This window comes from Geospiza fortis, unplaced genomic scaffold (assembly GCF_000277835.1).
Source record: "Geospiza fortis unplaced genomic scaffold, GeoFor_1.0 scaffold68, whole genome shotgun sequence".
NCBI lineage: Eukaryota > Metazoa > Chordata > Aves > Passeriformes > Thraupidae > Geospiza > Geospiza fortis.
In genome coordinates this window covers 564878-583744 of record NW_005054489.1, presented here as the reverse complement: position 1 = coordinate 583744, position 18867 = coordinate 564878, and the positions used below count along the sequence as shown (strand labels likewise).

Sequence of the window (18867 nt, the reverse complement as noted above, 5' to 3'; positions counted from 1 at the left end):
ACGGGCTACAGCATTGCTCTGGCTTTAAATTATACCATAGGAGAATAAAAATAAAAGAGAGGAAGACAGAGAGAGAGGCCAGGAGGAAAAAGAATTGCCATTGTTTTACCAAGCAGATGGGAAAGTTCAGGGGATCAGAAAAAGACTATTATTATCTTGACTCGACCGAGAGAAGATGGGAAAGGAAGAGGCTTTTTTTTTCCCTGCAGTGAGGAATGCTGTGGCTGAAGTAATTTCAGCAGAGTCGGAAGGAAATGATGCCATCAGCTCGGGGTAGCGCCCAAGTTACCCCCACAGCCTGGGCATGCCACCACGATTTGCCTTTTTGTCCCCTTTCCCAGCAGTGACACCACATTCTGTGCTTCTATTGCAAGGCCAGGGAGGGGTGACCAGGGCACACATCTCTCACCACCTCCAGCTGCAGCAACGTGCCAGTTGTACTGCCAGATGTGCCCACTGCCAGTGGCGCTGCAGCTGTGGGCACCCCTCCATGGCACTGCTGGTCCCACCACCTTCCCAGCCTCAGGGCATGACCACCTGCCACAACTACCCAAATTTCTGCCTCCTTGTCCCAGAAACCCGTTGCTTGTCTACAAGCCATTAAATATCCTAAATACACAACAAATTTCCTGCTGTCTGTTTAACATGAGCAGAACATGGGGTTTTTTTTCTCCCCAAATTCATGTGAAAAGCCCTTTTTCTGTGTCCGGAATGGTGCTACAGCTCCGTGGCTGTAGCTTCACTGCTGTTCTCCAGCTTGGTACGGGGCAGCTGAGCCACTCTGGCTCTCCAACACATTCCAGCTCCTTGCCCTTACAAGCACAGCAGCATTTCTCAGCCTCACCAGAGACAAGGAGACTCTTTTTCTTCCCATATTCAGGCCAGGGGAAGGGCACAGCCCTGAGGCCCATGGCAGTGACCGAGCACAGACATCAACAACTGATTTACAAACTGGGGCAAACACTGGTGCAGCATCTTCCCTGACAAGTGTCAAGGTGATGGGACTGGGAAAGGAGGAGGTGAGTGTAGGTCAGTCCTGTCAGAGCATCCTTCACCCACCACATCCCTCCTTAAAGCCTCTTTGCCACTCAGTTTCCTCCCTTTCCCTCTATCCTCACTTTCTCTCTTCCTCTTTTCCCTCTTCCTCCCTCTGCCACGTGGTTTTTCTCTCAGTCCCCCCACTTTGCCTTGTCACCTTTCCTTCTCTACACCCACTTCTCTCCTGCACCCCTGGGACACAGAGAGGGGCTGGCAACCTGCCCTGCTTAATCCCAGGGCCACTGACTCCTTGGGCACTTAATATTCACGACAGAGAGAAACATTTCATGGCGAATTGGACGCACATTCAACTGGAAATGGAAATTTTATGACTCTTCTCACTCTGCGCAGCAGATTACACCAGCTGAGAAAACATGGAAGCAAATGAACAACCTGTGAACTGTAAAGTATATTAATAATGAAATCACAGCCCGGGAAATGAAGGCTTTATTCTGTTTATATTCTGCTCCATTAATGGAGAGTGCTCGCAGTAGCTCCGCCCCATTAGCTGGCAATCTGTGCCCCAGGAAGAGCACAAGGATAGTGGGGGAATGGTGGCACTGGGCAAAATCCTCCTTCCCACTGGGAAGTTTGGCTCAAAGCATTTCCTTCTGCTGCCTCCCTCTATGGGCAGTGGGAGTGGGTGAACATGGGGGTTATCTTTGGTGCTCTTGGGAACAAGGTCATAAGGCAAGGAATGGAGCAAATGGTGATGCCAGGAAAAAGAAAGAACAAATTTGAGTGGAAATCAGCTCCAACACCCCAAGGAGACACCCAGCAAGGAACTGGCACTGGGAAAACCCTCCACAGAGAGCCTCATGTGCTTTCTCTTCAGGCTGCTCATTCCCATCTCCTGCCTGCTGTGTTTGAGCATCCTCACCTCTCCAGCATCCTTCCCACCCCTCATCACCACATCCCATTTCTCCAGGGATGGAAGCACTCGTGCACCCACAGCCCCAACATCACCTTGATGGCCACAAACTGAGCCAGGCCAGCAGGGCTTGTGCAAATAAATATTTCAGTGCTATTACCCGGCACACAGCCCTGTCCTTGGCTCAGCAGACCTGGGCCACGTGTGACACAGCCCAGCCAGGCTCTCTCCTTCCTGAAAACAACAGCAGCAGCTTATGCAAAGCACATCACGGGAGCTAAAGGGAGCCAGAGCAGAGTTTTCTATAGCTGGAGCGACCTGGTGTTGACAGAATGGGGACGCATTTCCACAGCTCAGATTTTTATAATAATACCTCAAGGGAGTCACTGGCAAAGTTTGGCCCAAATATAATTAGTTTGCACAGCTATTAGGGGCTGATAAAAGGTTTTAATTTGCGTGGAGATCTCTGGAATCTCAGACACTCCTGTCCCTTGCTCTTCCCCAGGCCAGCTGAATGAAAGGAGAGTCCCAGGCAGGGAGCGACACAAAGCCACGCATTTATCAGGGAAATAGGGAGTTGTGTTCAGCAGCAAAGAGGAGATGGAAAATCCAACAAAAAGCTGACATTGCCGGTGTGTTGGGCTTTGTCTGCTTTGTCCCACCACGCCATTAACACATCCCGTTCTGCCTGCAGGGAGATGCCATGCAGAGCACAGATCAGGGCACTTGCAACTCCTCAGTGGGTCTCACTTTTGTGGGAAAGGTGGTCAGGGACCAAGGGGATAAAACACAGGATAAAATTTGGGGGTGCAGGCAGGGCTTCCTGGTTTTGCCCCCTATTAGGGCAGCAGGCAGCTGCTTCCCCAAACTGTGATGAGGAGCAGATCCCTCTCTGCCTCTGGCAAACTGGGAAAGTGTGACATTGCAAAGCTGCATTTAGGGAATGTCTTGAAACCAAGACGTTTTTTTCCCCCCTTTTTTAAGGGAAAGACATTGCCTCATTTGTAGCTGGAAGGGGTCTTGTTATTTTTGTACCAAGATGCATATTTTAGAGGCATGTATGCCAAATATGCAAAATCAGCTCCAAGAGTTCATTTCCACCATGCAGGGAGCCAAAAATATTACTTTTATACACATAAAAGTACATAATCTCCCATTGCTTTGAACAAGCAGGAGGAGCTAGGGTGCATCAGGAAGGGAAATGCTAAAAGAAGCTCCCCACATGTCATGCTAACCAAGTTTTAGTCATTCCTTGGCGAAAGAACAACCTGGAGCCCATGAAATGATTCCACCAGATTCTGTCCCCTCCTGGGCCACATCCCTCTCCCATGGGAGCTGATGGGGAAGCTGCTGGCACTCAACAGGCTGAATATTTCCCCTGATACCTATCAGAATCTTGCTGGTGGTCATATGAGTCCACACTCATCTCAACCAACCCATGGCAATGCCAGTTGCCTCCATCACCACAACCACTCAAAAAACCAGTGTCCATCCCAAAGTCCTGCTTCTCCATGGCCACTTCACCCTATTTATTTTTCCTGTTTGTATACCCTACATGATACAAGCAGAGCTGGACCACTGCTGACCCTTTGCCCAGCTGCTCTGTCTGGCACACATTGATTAAAGGAGTATCAAAAGTGGTGGCAGATTTACAGGTTAACAATGATTTAGTGGAGAGCACCGGAGCCAAATTAATGCTGCCTATAATGTAGTTTACCTCATTAAACAATGCACACCAAGATCCTGTCTGTTGTAAAACAATTGGTCTCTGAAGCCTAGTGTTCATCTTCCAGGGTTGCTGGGAGATAATAAATGGGTAATATTCCGGCGATAATGGTAATGGAGTCACGGCTCAGAGCTAATATTATGGCAAAGCAGTAATTATTTCAACAGTAAACAAGGGGATGGTTGAGCTGCCGACAGGATTGGAGCCAGTTGAAATGCTCCAGTTAATACAGTGGAGCCCAGGCCTGCAACTGCCTCTAGGAAGGAGGACAAGGTGCTTGGCCATCAGGTGCGTCAGTTGAACCTTTGTTGAGTCACCCAGACACCAAAAGACAGGAGGGACACATGCAGTAAAGTGAGGTGGGACAGCATGTATAACATGTTGGACATCCCATCCTATCCCATCCCATCCCATCCCATCCCATCCCATCCCATCCCATCCCACCCCATGCAGAGCTGGCAGCTCAGGCTGGGCTCTGAGCTCCATCACACAGCAGGAGCACTCACTTCCCTTCTTTGACACACCACTCGTGTTGGCTCAAAGCAAATCTCCAAAGCAGAAAAGAGGCAGAGCAGAGACACAAGACCCAGGATGAACACAGAAGGAGCCTTACACGAACCATCTGCTCCCTCTGAGAGGTATTTCCCTGCTAAAAGGGCCAGCAGAGGACACGGCTCTCTGGTCCTCCATTAATGAGGTGACGTGAGGACAGGCTAACGGAAGCAATCTCACAGCACGTGCAGCTGATCAGGGGAGGAACAAGGCAGCACAAAAGCAGGTAGAGATTTTCCCACCCAAGAGGATCCCACTTTTCCCTGTGCCTCCCAGCTGGGCTCCAGATCTGATGTCCAACCTATAAATATCCTCTGCCTCCTCTCCAGGGAGGATGAAGATGGCAGGCAATGTGCTTAATGGACAAACCTCTGAGATGGGAGGATGTCTCCGCTTCCCAGGGACAAGCACCTCTCCAAGCTGGATAATTTTTGCAGATGTTTGTCCTCTTGTTTCAAGCCTTGCCAAGAGCCAGGGAGAATCAATATACCCAAATATACCAGACTTCTCCCAGAGTCCCTTTGCTGGTTTGCTGCTGATGTATAGACAGATGATCTCATGAGACCTCTGCCACATCAGGCCACTGTGTCTCATCTATCTTAAGTGTGTATATGAGCTGTGATTACTGCTGCCTCTGAGTGCCTCACGTCTGGAATGTGTTTATCCTCCTGCAGTTCTGTGAGATGAGGGACTGCGATTGTTCCTCTTCCAGGGAGGCCACGGAGGTTAAACGGGCTGATCATGGGGGATATCCTGGATGTGGCCACATCAGGATCCTCCAGGCATCTCCCCAGTGTCTGCCTTGTAGCACTGAGGCATCACCTGCCCCACAACTGACAGCTCAGCCTCAGCTCAGGACTCCAGCTCTGCACAGGATCCAGCTTTCAGCACCCAGCTTAATCCTGAGATTAATGAGGGATTCCCACCACACAGACCTCTCGATCAGACCTCTTACAAGTAAATACACCATCAGCCAAACCATAATGTTTTCCTACCCTGGCAGCCACTGTCTTAAGCCTCGCACCAAAATCCATCATACTACAGCAATAATCAAAATGCAATTAGACAAAACCATGGCAGAAAAGTCCATCAAGGGTCATTAAGGATGACGACTTGGATGCAGCCTCTGGCTTGGGATGTCTGCGTGTGGCAGAGCAGTGCTGGATGAGCCAGTGGAGGGATCTGCATGCACACACCCAGTTTTACACCCTTTCCTTGTGCCTCTGGCCCTGCCATGGCACGATAACCCCACTTGTCTGCCCACACAACCCTCCTCATCATTACTGCTAAACCGTGCCTGCTCCTCCTGGGACAGAGGCTGCTGAGCCTTCATTCCTCCTGGAAGATCCCTCACTTCAATTCCTTGGCACATTTCCCAAGCTTAATGGGAGGCATGACTAGTTTTGTGTCTGCAGCACAGATAAATATCCCCTGGATAGCTCAACGTGGTGCCACTCTCTCTGCCAGTGCCTTGGCGTCACCCTGAGCCCGGTGGCCTGGCATGCTGTGTTTTATCCCAGCCAAGAAACCTCAGCCTTCATCCACTGAGAGATGAAAACTGGCCTGACAATATGACAATCGCCATGACAACATCAGTTACCCCCCAAAAATAAATAAAAAGCCCAGTAACTATGGAAACACCTGAGTGACCAAAACCAGGCTATTAACTGAAAGACCTTGCTGCAGTTTACAGACAGCGTCGGCACCGTGAGGCTGGGGAGTGCAATCCAGCCAAAGACTCAGAAACACAGACGTGCTCTGCACCTAAGGATGCAAAATGGATGTTTATGGGCACACAGTGCTGCCTTTCAGACCCCTGAGTCCAAATCTGTGCAACTTCTACTTCCTCTGGGCACATGCTGCCCGGTGTTACATCCAGGCCCCTGTTATCGACATAATTCTCTCCCTTTTTGCCTCTTTTGCTCCCTCCCTTCACCCCCAAGATGCCTCTCTTAATTGCCATCTCAAGGGCCTGGGTCCCACAGGGGTGCCAAGACAGGATGGAGCTGCCCCATCCCATGGCAGATCTTGGCACCTCACAGCAGTTTCACAGAGCTGAGTTTTGAAGCCCCAGTGCCTGGCAGCTCTGCTGGTACTTGTGATGCCAGCTGGAGCGTCCAAGCCCAGGACAGAACCTCTAAGCTGTTAAGCCTCCTCTGCTGAGGCAGAAGAAGCTGTGACCCCAGCAGCTTCACTTCTTTTTCCCCCTCAATCTGTTCAGCTGAATTAACAGGAGTTGCTGTGAGTTAATACAGCATTACTGGGAGGAGAAATAAAATAAGACAGAGAGACCTGAGGCAGGGGGACAGAAGACAGGCTGCATCGCACCTTATTTGGACTGGCCACAGGCTCACAAAACACTTCTCCTGAGCCAGCAGCCTGCTTTTGTTCATACAGGTGGATGAGGATGGGCACAGGTAGGACCAAGGTCTGAGAACTAATGGAGGCACCAACAGGGCCTACACACCTGCATTTTTCAAAATCAGAAGCAGAAAACTCTCTTGCTCAGGTCCACTGAGCTCTTGAGTTATACTGTGAACTTGATCTCCTCATGCCAGCTGCAGGAACTCCAGCCCCCAAACCAAAGAGAGTTTCCAAAATGGGTTTCACAACTCCTAGAACATGGCAACAGCTGCAGGCAGGCAAATTCAGCAGAGTTTACCAGCCCAAGCCACTGAATCCAAATTCATTGGAGCAGAGACAGAAGAGCCAAGCAGTCAGAGGGGCCTGGAGTGGCTGGCACAGGGTCTCGAGTGAGATCAGTCACCAGGGAGCTGAGCTGCTCTCGGTGTATATCCTCTGAAAGGCCTTCCCATGCACTCCCTGGTGAGCAAACCCTCTTATTTGCTCCATTTCCCACCAAGAGGTGCACTGTGTGCTCGCAGGTGCCAAGGAAATCATAAAACCTGTGAAGTGCCTTTGCACAGAGCAGCACTCAGCAGTGTCAGCTCAGGGACAGCTCCTGGTGTGGCCATGCCTGGCGCACACAGGGCTGGCACAGCCTGTGCCGAGCAGCATTGCTGAGAGCCACTTCCCCACCCGCTGTGTGAACCCTTAAATTATGCACCAGCATTCTCTCAAACAATTCTCCCTCATCCCTTTTCTCCACCACTTCAAGCGAGATGGAGGAAGATGGTGAGAAGGAACAGGAGGCAGTTCGCTCGAGACTTCCCATGGGATGAGTAGAAGAATAACAACCAAGAGGGACCAGCAGCAAGCTTTGGGTTTTGCTTGCCCCTGGCACTCTGAATTAGAATGTATCCTACATCCCAGACCTGCTATAGCACCTCTACACATTTTCTCTGGCTCTCATTTCAGTCCTCACACTCCCGATCTTCATCTTTGCTGTGTGTGGTGAATGCAAAATGGAGAAGTAGAGGTTCCCCTTGGTGGCTTGGCAGACCTAGAAACAGAGGAGCTGTCCACGGAGATGGGCAGCCATGGAAGTTGTCCTGGGCCACCTCTGGGCTCATCACCCTCCATCAGCAGGAGACCAGGCTCTGGTAAATCTCTGTGATCATTTGTTCCCTTTGAGTTTTGAAAGCAGAATGCCTAATCATGGCCAAAATCAGGAAAGAGCTGCTGCTGCAAATTACACAGCGCCACAGGTAATTTCTGATTAGCTCACTCTTCCTCTCCTGGTGCATCCTCAGTTTCCATAGCAGCTAAGTCCTAAGTAAAATGGAAACATCTGGTTCGAGCGCATGTAAAGATTCCCTGGGGAAAAAAACCTGCTGGATGGCAGCAAACACAGAAAATAGCCCTGGTGAAAGGCAGAGGCATCAGGAGCTGGGAGCCTGGTTAGGACAGGATGGATGGCATGTGGGAGAAGGCAGCAAGGGGCACATGAGTGGGAGACAAGGGTTCTGGGGAGCAGGAGGGGATGTAGGAAGGAGAGTGGGGCTGTGGGAAAACAAGATGCTTGTGAAAAACAGGTACTGAGGAGGCTGAGCGAAACAAAAATACATTGTCAGGGTAGACAAGGGGAAGAGTAGGAAAAAGAGGCTTCAAGGTGGGAACACATGGAAACCGCCTCGACCATAAATGTGACAGCAACGTTGATTCCATAGAGAGATGCCCAGGGATGGGGAGGAGCACATGGATCCATGCAAAGACCCTGACCAAAGCCACCAGCTGAGAAGCAAGACCACCTACAGTGGACAAGCCAAGATGTGCTCTGGGGGAATGGTTTGCAGAGGCTCCTGACAAGGGAAGGGGCTGAGATGCCTCCAACTCAGCTCATTCATCCTGGGCTTTGCAGAGTGATGGATCTGGCCCAGCCGTTTGCTCCAGCACAGACAAATAGCAAAAAATCAATGGAGCTGCAGTGAGACACCGCAGCCCTCATCAGGAGCTGGGCAGGGAGAGCAGCCACGGCGCCATCCACCCCTGCGCCGGCTCCTTCGGCTGCCGGACAGCCTGGCCGGGCGTCCCCAAGGAGAGCTTGAGGCAGTTGTCTGGAACAACAGCCCACGTTGGCAAAACCTCAGGGAAAACAGGACTCTGAGGCGGAACAGAAGCGCTTAGACAGGATCAGAGGATCAGAGGCAGGCGTTGCCGCTTGGCCGCACGGCTCATCCCAGCCGGAGCCTCCGGATCTCACCCCCGGCTCACCCACGAGAACCTCACAACCGCCTGGGAATAACAGGGCAGCAAAATGCAAAACAAGTGCCAAAAAGCAGCTGGGAAAGGGGGTTGAAATTATACGGTCCTGCACGCCTGGGAATTTGCTTCCCAGCAGTCACACCCACACAGTTCTGCTGGGGGTTTGCTTACCAATTAACAAGGCCACCAATTAATGCTTCATGTGTTTTCCTGCTCATTTGCACTATTTACAATCCTCCTTTGAAGCAACCTGTAAGAATTGCCTGAAAAATTTTCAAAACATGGCCAGACAAGCACATTCAATGTGCAATGCGAGTGCCCCATGCTCCATGATCCTTGTGTGTCCCTTCCAACAGAGAGTATTCCCTGATTCTATAAATCTCTAAGCACGGCCACCCCAATCTGGCACCTACAGCCAGTCCTCTACAGGACCAAAACCATCAGCTCCTCTTCCAGACCACCAGGATGGATGTTCCTCCACCAAAGTCATCAAGTCCTCTGTTGAGTCACATCTTTTTGGTGCATTTCACCTTCTCCAGGCAATAGAACGAGCCACCAACCCCTCCCCAGCCACTCACAAAGAGTGCTGTGCCCTTCCCAGAATATTTCTGGTAAGGTTTGGTTCTTACCTTTGGGTGAGATGTGTCTCCAGGTGATTGTTGGGTCTGGCCTGCCCGTGGCTATGCAGGTGAGGCTGACGTTGCCACCCTCGTTGATGGAGATGTCAGAAGAGATCTCGGTGATTTTTGGAGACACTGCAATGACGCAAAGAGGAGAAGGAAAATGAAACTGGTTCTGCTTCAACTCAAATCTTAGGCTGTGGGTGAAGGAGGCTGAATTTCCATCCTCCCTCAGCTTTGACAATTTTTGCAGTAGTCCATCAGTCTCATCTGACTTGGCAGGAACAAACAGGGAAAAGAGGGGGCAGAGAAGACACAGCTGAAGTGGGAAGAAACCGTAGCCAGAGGGGATTCAGTCATTTTAGGGAGGCTCGAGAAACTCCTCCGTGGTGTGAGACAGTACTTCTTCCTACCCCACTTCCAGCATTCCTCGTGTCCTCCTAGCCATGACAAACCCTTCCTGGCAGAGCTGCATCATCCTGAGGAAACACGAGTCACTCCCTTCAAACTCCTGCAGCTTTTCCTCTCTGCCAGGCCCTTGTAAGCACAGGAGCACCAAGAGGAGCTGGGCATGAAGAGAGAATCTCCTGAGGAGCCTCTGAGGTCGACCACCCTGCAAAGGGAGGGAAATTCTGTGGGGATGAAAGCCATCCCCCTGCATTGGCACTGCCACCCAGAGCACTCAGGACTGAGTGAGATCCAGGGGATCCAGGCCCCAGCAGGGGACACAGGTACAGGATGGGGTGATGAGGAGGGGGCTGGGAAGGGATGGGGAGCAAGCAGGGAGCACTCGGCTCCTGCCGCTGCACGAGCAGAGGACACGATGTGGCTGCCGGGGAGGGCTGGGAGGTCTTCTGGTGGGGATGTAGGAGGGAAAAGCATCAGCTGCTGTTATCAGCACCTGCAGAATATAATAAAGACTGTCACCTTCTCGGGTTTATTTCCAGACTTTCTCCAGAGCCTAGCAGGCACTGGCACCCTGCTGCAGCACTTTGCAGGAGAGCCAAAAATCACCCACACCTTCAACCCTTGCTGGGAGAGCCAGATTCATCTCCCCACTCGGGGCTGCAGCCCAACACCCCAAATCCTGACTTGGACCCCACTCCTGGGGCTCCCTTCCCTGCTTCTCCCCACCTCCCACACCTTCCTGGGCTGCGCCAAGCCGGAATGACTGCAATGGCCTTGCACGCAATGCCTCTGCTGTGCAGGTAAGTAATTTATTGATCCGTAAAGCACTCCAAGACGCTCTGGAAGGGATTATGTCATGCCAGTGCCGTGCAATAAAATAAAAAATGATGGATTTTTTGTGAACATGATGGTGATTTAGGGTTTGTAGTTGGAAGTGTAGTTAAAGTACATTTTAAGTGGAAATCAAGGTGGGTAATGAATTATTCTCTGTTTTGAAGGGCTTCTGGGAGTTCATTTTTTTTGCTGCTCTGGGCATGATGGCTAATCTGCTAATCATGCACTGGAGAACAGCTCTGGATCAGCTGCTCCCAAACAGCGGGGGCTCTGGGGCAGGACATTGGAGGGCACAAAGACAACACCTAAAAAATATTAATATGCTTCAGTGTCACTAAGGGGCAGCACATTCCTCATGGGACCACTCAGAGCTGGGAATGCTCTGCCCATGGCCAGGTCCATTGAGGAGATGCAATTAACTACAACGTCGTTATGATTGCCCCACTGTGTTCCTGGTGAGGCTGGGACTGCCAGCCAGGAAATCCAAGTGTGCTCTAAAAACACAGAGTGTGCGGTCTCCACAACAAAAACAGGCCAAAGGGGTATTACCATGGTCATTTTGGAGAGGTAGGAAAAGCCAAGCGGAGGCACAGTGATCACCCACCTTTGCCTAGGAAGCAGCAAGAACTTCCAGCTCTAAGTCCCAAAAAAACAAAAGCAATATCCATCATCTTTAATGCACTGTTTGCTGCATCACAGAGGAACCTTTCTGATGTTTTTAACTGCTGAATCCGCATCGACCCAATTCAGCTTGTTTTGCAGAGGCTTTAAAAAAAGCAAGTCAGACTTTACACTGCTACTCTGGGACTGCACAGACCCACTTGCATCCACCCAGGTGAGAGACAAAAATCAACTGACCAGGTTATAAAACATAATTAAAACAATTTAAACTTTGATTTGATTGATGGGACAAAGGGGAATGTTTTTATCCTGAGGGGGGTTGATTTAGAACAGGTATAAGTTTTTTACAATGAGTGTGGTGAGGCTCTGGCACAGGTTGCCCAGAGAAGCTGTGGCTGCCCCATCCCTGGAACTATTTAAGGCCAGGCTGGACAGGGACTGGGGCAGCCTGGGATAGTGGAAGGTGTCCCTGCTCATGGCAGGGGATGGAACTAGAGGGTCTTTAAGGTCCCTTTAAACTCTAACCTTTCCATAATTCTATAAAAAGCAGCTCAAACTGCTCATGCAACAGGGCAAAAGTTCACCATACTCTGGCAAGCTCAGGACACTTTGAGAGAGATGCAATTTACTGTGGCCCATCTGGAATGAGAGGAGGCAAGAACATCTGGGAAGCAAACCAGAGAAACGTCACTGAAGCTGTTAAATAAGTCTGGAATTGTCTATGCAGTGGTAGGATTTAACACGGTGGTTATTGTATGCTAATTAAATATTTGAATATTTTACTGCGCAAACTATTCCAAATGCCTTTCTAGAGACACAACAGGTGTTTTGTAAGGCTTTTACCCGAGTAGGGAGGGAAATCTTAATAAATAAATGATCCAAGTATATATTTAATATTATTTAACAGTCACTGGTGCTTCCATTCCCTCTGCATTAAAGGACTTCCACCAGCACTTGGCATTTCTGCGGCAGTGGGGCAGAGGAGACATTTCCTGTGCCGAAAGCAGGACGCAGATGGAGCTGTGCCCCTTTGGGAATGAATAAATAAATAAAGCTAAGTAAATGCAGGCTTCCCAGGCGGGAACCCTCTCCTTGCGGGCAGTCCTTTTGTGTTCAGCATCTCTCTTGCTCGGAAGTGATTAAACATGGCAGTGTTGGCCAAGCTGCTCCGGTGACACTGCGCAGATTTCCCCATGGGCAGGCTGGTGCTTTATTGATCCGACTCTTTCCTTTTCCCCCCTCCATCTTTGCCACGGTTCTGGGGAAGGTCTCTGGGTGCTCTCAGCCCCCACCAGGTGCCCTGGGCATGCCCCCAGCTCACGCCAATGTGGTGCACACAAGGAATCCCCAGGACAGAAAGCAGCTTGCTTAAATATTTAACCAAAGCATATGGTGTGCTGCACGTTTGAGGGTGCTCAGGCAGGTGATAGATGTCTTTCTGGATCCAAGCATATGTGCCTGCCGACACACATCTATTCCCTGGCGCACAGACACCCTCCTGCCACTGGCACAGACGATATCCCTGCTCTGCTTTCACCTCCAAACACCCGCCCCTGCCAGCACAGGTGTGCCGCTCACAGATCCCATGGCTGCATCGCACAGAAGTGCAGCACACAGATCTTCGCATTCTGGGAATGTGGTGGGGCTCCCCAGGCATTTCTGCCACCTCTTCTGCTGCCTCTCCCACGGCACCCACTGCAGCACTGAGGCCTTCCCTGATTATTCCTCCAGCTGCCTTTTACAGCTCATCCCAAACTGTATAATCATCACCAGCTCTGCCTCCTTGCTTGGGCCCTGCCACCTCCATTTCCACCATCATCACCTCCCCACCCACCTTCCTGGCATGTACTGACTGCGCTGCCTGCCCGGGCTGTCCTCCCTCATGCCTCATGCCCTCACCTCTGTCTCCTGACACCCCAGCACCCCAAATTTCAGCCACGCATCAGGCTGTGTGGAGAGAGCATCTGGAACAACCTCTCCAGCTCAGACTGGCAAGGGGACTTCAAATCAAGTTGCCTATTCCTTCTTCACGGAGCAATTGCAATTTTTTGCCTTAAGCACGCCCTTTCTACCCAGTTTTGGTAGCCAAGAAAGTAATGCAGAAATACAGCTGTGACCTTTCCAGACAGGCAAACCCCTTCTTGTGTGGGAGTGAGGCAGAGCAGGTGCTTGCCCCAGCCAAGGGGTCTCAGGCCCTGGCACAGCCTGGGAGAGAATGGCTGTCCTGGTAAGCTCAGCCCTGTTTCCCTTTCATAGAACATGCAAACCTCCATCTTCCAGCACGAGCAACATCTGCTCCAGATCAAAGGAAACAACAAAGAACAACTATAAAAGTGTCTGGAAGAAAGAAAAAGAGGGAGAGTCAGACTTGCGTTCTGCAGGCGATCTGTGATGTGCACTGGCAGCTTCCTGAGCATCAGCCTGATGCTGCTCCTGCTTCTCATAACAGCTTCTTACTGCTGTCACACTCAGACTTCCCTGTGTTTTACAGAGTTTGCTGCCACGGGTGCTGCCACTGGGACTGGGTGAGGGGGAGTCCTGGATGTCCTATCCCTGCTCACAGCAATGCTGAGTCAAACCAAGCCTACCCTCAGGCAACTGAGGGTCTGCCAAAGGCAGGGACCCAACGTCCAGCTCCAGGACTCCTCCAGGGTGTAACCAGAGCACTTTGTACCTGCCAGCCCAGGAGAAGGTGCAGTGCTGGCTGCCGCAGTGCCAGGCACCTCCATGGTGCCTCCTCCCCCTTTTGTGTTCCAAAGCTTTCTGCCTTCAGGGAGCAAATTGAGAGCCCTGTGCCTTCAATTACAGGTGTATTATAATGGGCTTTTAAATCAGTTTGTGCTGCTCTAACACAATTATAGTTAAGAGAAAAGCAGAGGGGGCTTTGTCTTTCTGTCATATCATACTTCCATCATTTCATCCTTCCTTCATATCATCCTTCCATCATATCAGGAGCTGTTTTGAGCCTGTCCAAAGGTGTGAGGAAGGGCAGACACAGCCTCAGAGCCTGCTCAGTCACACAGGTTTGTACACAAATCCCTTGTGGCTGCCCATCTGCTTCCCAGGGCTGCCTGGACCCTGGGTTGGCACCACCACCCCCTTCCCGTGCTCAGCACAGCTTCACCAAGGGACTGATCCCCCTCTTCACTAACCTGGCAGCAGCCCAAGCCATGAAGAAAGAAGGCTGGAAACAAAGAGGACATACATAACGACCTTAATAAGCAATTAATAAATAACTAATGACAATTGCTCGTTCTAAAGCGAGGCGTAATGAGATGTGTCATACGGCACCGAAATGTGTCTAAATGATTTCCCAGCCAGGTAACAGCTCCTGTTGCAGGGAAGCTTGGAGGACACGAGATTTTTTACGCCCGTCTCTGCAGCAGGTTATACAGCACAGCATCATAATAACTCAGAGGAGGAGGGGGAAACAAGACGTTCCCAATCATTCATTAGTAAAGTATTTGTGAACGCGGGTATAATTCACCGCATAAACAGCAGGGTTTCTGCAGACAAACTTTATAGCTAAGTGCCAAAAGGGAGCCCAATCTGATTCCACTTACGACAGCATAAATCAGCACTACTACTGCAGTCAACAAGGGATAGACCACAATAAACGTGGCACAATAGGAGAGTCGGGGCTCGAGCACAAGGATTTTTCCCTGATTTCTGGATGGGTCCAGGTCACAACCCTGGATCAAGAGCAGCTCCCTAAGGAGTCAGGATGCTGCCTCACTAGATTCACTCCCCTGTTTACAAGACTTTGAAGGGATCTGCATCATTTTTCCTAGCAAAAAAAATGAAGAAAACACCTAACACCAAGCCCCACACCTGTGGGGAATCAAATCAGAGTTTCTTTGTATGGCTGTTAATGAGCAGCTTTAAGAGGAAGCAGAATCCCTCCCTCAGGTTTGGGAGAGTTCTGTGTTCATGTTACAATGCCTGAAGGAAGATGTGGCACAGCTCTGGACTTTGTTGCCTCCTTTAAAATGAGTCTAATGATGCTGAGTGAAAAGAAAACAAGAAGAAAGATATAAAAGCAAAGTTTTTCCATTATTATCCATGAAGAAATGCAGCCAAACAAGGAGTGTTTGGCAGTTCAGCTCTCTGTCTAGACAGATCTCATTTTCAACTCCACACACGTGGCACGGATCTAGTTTCCAGTTTTTGCACCCTGAGCCACATGGGATTCCCCCTGTAAGCCAAGCAACGCCTCATGAAAGGCAGAAAATTGAAGGACCTCGAATCCTTAAGACACCTGCATCATTTTTCCAGCATTATTGACACCTCTGCTCAAGGCACGACAGCCTCTCTCACAACTGCCTCCACGGTGACCATCAAAGTGACAGTGACTCTGTCACACCCTGCTCAGGGGATGCAGGGTCCCCAGCTCCTCTCATTCCACTGGGTACCAGTGAAATCTCCACCAGACCCTTGGGAAAATCCCTCTGTGGGGACGAGCCAGAGCGTGCTGACAGCACCCCAGAAAGTTTGAACACGACTTGTGGTTAATACAAAGCTTGTCAAACCAATCACCTCGAAATGCTGAATGTCTTTATTAGATTCCTTTATCACCCCCCAAGATTGGAGGGACACGACGAGATGATTCTCAGCGGAGATGTCATCATCCAGAAACTAATTAAAGGCTGCGCGGGAAGCCGGGCCACGCACACTCTGGAGAACAAAACGCATTAGCAACCCGAGCCGGGGAAAATATTACAAGTGAACTTCAGATCAGAAAGGGCGAGCGAGGGATTTCACAACAGCTCTCCTCTCCCCATCTTTCCTCACACTCATCCCTACAGTCCCTTGCCCTCCATAGGTGACCCCGGCTTGGAGATGATTAGGACCAGCCTGGGAGCTGGGGGATGCAGGCCAGCAGGGGATCCTTTCCTCCACCCTGGGAGAAAAGCATAATTTGTGGAATTTCCTTTATTTTTAATTATAGAAAAGCATCCTTGCTGTGGGTCAATAAGCGCAGAGAAGGACGGATGGATGCTGGCTCTGCCAGAGTGCTCCTGGCAAAACCCTTGGTCTCGTTTGGTCTCATCTCTCCATCAACGTAATGACAAGAATTTCCCATCCTCGCAGGCTCATGAAAAAGACAACAACATAAGAAATTATAAGATACCCAGAACCTATGGCCACAGGAGCTGGATGTGGGGGCATTTCTCCATGGGGACAGATGCACAGATCTAGTTTAGGACATGTCTCAAGTGGATGTACCTGCAAACAGCCCTTTCCAGCCAACCTGGAGTCTCCAATGGACAGCAAATATCCATGATATTTCTCATCTGATCCATCAACACACGCTGTCCCGCTAAGTTCTGCACAAACCCCCAGCTCCCCTCCCCACAACCAGCCAGAGCGGCCCTGCCCCACCCTCCTGCTCCCCACTCTGCTGCTGGAGAGCAGGGGGGGCTCTCCCTGTCTCCTCTGTCCATGCAGAGTGGGCATCACGCCAAGGGCTGAGCTCGCCAAACTGCCCTGTAGCACTTTACTCCTCCAAAAAGGACCTGACAGGAACAAAGGAGCTCAAACATCCTTTCCAAAGATAAATCAGATGCTCTAGTGCAGCCTGCATCTCCAATGAATATAGGGCAGGTGTCTCTGAAGTGAAGTATTAGTTAAAATGATGCTCTTTAAATTACATTTCGGCTATTTCAGGCAGACAGGTTGTGTGTGGGTTGGGCTGGGTTTTTTTATGATCTATCTAGAGGCTTAAAAAGACACAGAGAGAAATAAATCTCCCTTCCATTAAAAACACACTATGCTCTTGCATATTTGTTCTTATCTCGGCGCTCTCGCTCTCGTGCTCCCTCTCCCCAGGCTGGAGCACAAAGTGTTTGTGATTACACTTCCACCCTGACACTCAGCTAATTCGAGGAGCTGCCAGCCCGCGCCCAGGCGGAGCACACAGCTCTCCCACCCCCGCAGGAGGATGAGCTGTGCTTCCCCAAATGCCTCGCTGGACCCGGTGCCTCTACTTCAAAAACCACTGAGATTTGTGGTGTTAATGTGGAACCATGCGGAAGTCCCAAGTTTTGATTGAGTTTATTTGGATCTTCTGAGTCTATCCACATCCTTTTTGTCTCATTTATCTATTTACATCCCTCCACTGCCAGCACTGCCTGTTCCCAGACAGCTCCTTTCCTCCCATCCTTCCCGAGCTCCAGCTCTTCCAGGTGCCCCTTGTGCTCCAGACAGAGCTTTTACTTCTGCTTAGGCTTCTTCCCATCTTTGCCTTTGACTCCAGTTAAAAATTAATGGATCAGGCAGGGAGCACAGCCCTGTTATTGTCTGATTAGGTGGTCTGGAGGCTGCTACTTATGCCCAGACTGTTTGTCGGGGAGAATAGAGTGGGAGAACAAAGCTTGTGAAGTGGGAGAACAAAGCTTGTGAAGTGAGAGGTCAGCAAGGTCCAGCAGTTCAAAATGAACCACAGGTGATGTGATCCATGCCTCCATGTGCTGCCACTCCTTCTATCCCCATGGGAGCACATCTTTTGTGACTCATCCATCACTCCAACAGAGGCAGGTCTACCTTCCCAAAGATGCCCTGATCCATTCCTTACCCCTCTTAGTAATTTCTTTACATCTCTGCTCTTTTAGTCTCTCCTTCTTGGGCTCCAAGAGCCCCACAGCCTTCCTCACCCTCCCATGGAATATTTCTGGTCCCTCATCCTATCCCCAGGCACATGTCTATGCCAACTCACAGCTTCCCCAAGCCCAGGGGACCAACTCAAGGCTTGGCCAAAGTGCCAGAAACAAGCAGGAGTGCAAATATCAACGTTCCAGAGTCTGTGGGATGATGCTCACTGTCCTTCCCAAACCTTCAAATGTGGTTTATCCCTATCGTCCAAACTCTGGGAGATAAGGGAGCGTTATTATTCCCACTTCACGGATGGAGAAATGAGACCCAAAGATCAAATGGGCCAGAAGTGCCTGTTCAGATCAACGCTCTGCAGCACCTGCCTCTCAGGCTCTGTGGAGCTTGGAAAAACCACGTTAAAAAGGCATGGGGAGAGTGAGGGTGACTGCCAGGGCAGGTATTTCCATTGGGCAGCATGGAATGAGAGCTCCACAGTTAAGAATCAGTCATCAGGCCACCGAGACACAGCTGTGTATCCCTGTACATAAGGGGGCAATTAAAATTCCAATCGCCAATTTCAACCCAACCAAGCAACATTTGAGAGAGCTAAAAGCAGAGGAAAAGCAGGGAGCGATGGTCCCACAAGGGAAGGATATTGATGTGCCTGGAGAACGCGGGGGCTGCTCTCCTTTCCCATTAGGACTGCTCCTTCATTTCCTGTTCCTCCTAAACAAAGCCCTCGAGCCTTCTTCTCGGCCACACTCGTGCCTCCGAGAATGCCAGAAAAGCCACAGGGAATTATCCCCGCCAGAGCATCCTTAATTTCCCTATTTGTCTTCCTAATGCCCAGCCTCATCACCAGCACCATCTATTCCCCATGTGCTCCTACTTTACATGGATGGACTATTTTTACCCCATTCTTCCTATGCCTCTTTTTCCTCCCATTTAATCATTTTGGAGGCTTTTTATCCACACTTTCCTTTCCTTTCTTTCCTCTTTCC

At 50.3% G+C, this 18867-nt stretch overlaps 1 protein-coding gene across 1 annotated transcript in view; it reads right to left on the bottom strand.

The window, feature by feature from the left end:
• LOC102039893 (protein CEPU-1-like) overlaps nucleotides 1-18867 on the bottom strand; it is a gene marked incomplete at its 5' end in the record, with an annotated part of 51347 nt that overhangs the window by 18358 nt on the left and 14122 nt on the right. Inside the window, one exon of the mRNA XM_031063231.1 lies at nucleotides 9422-9547. Coding sequence (XP_030919091.1) covers nucleotides 9422-9547 — 126 coding nt within the window. The remainder of the gene's footprint in view (nucleotides 1-9421; nucleotides 9548-18867) is intronic.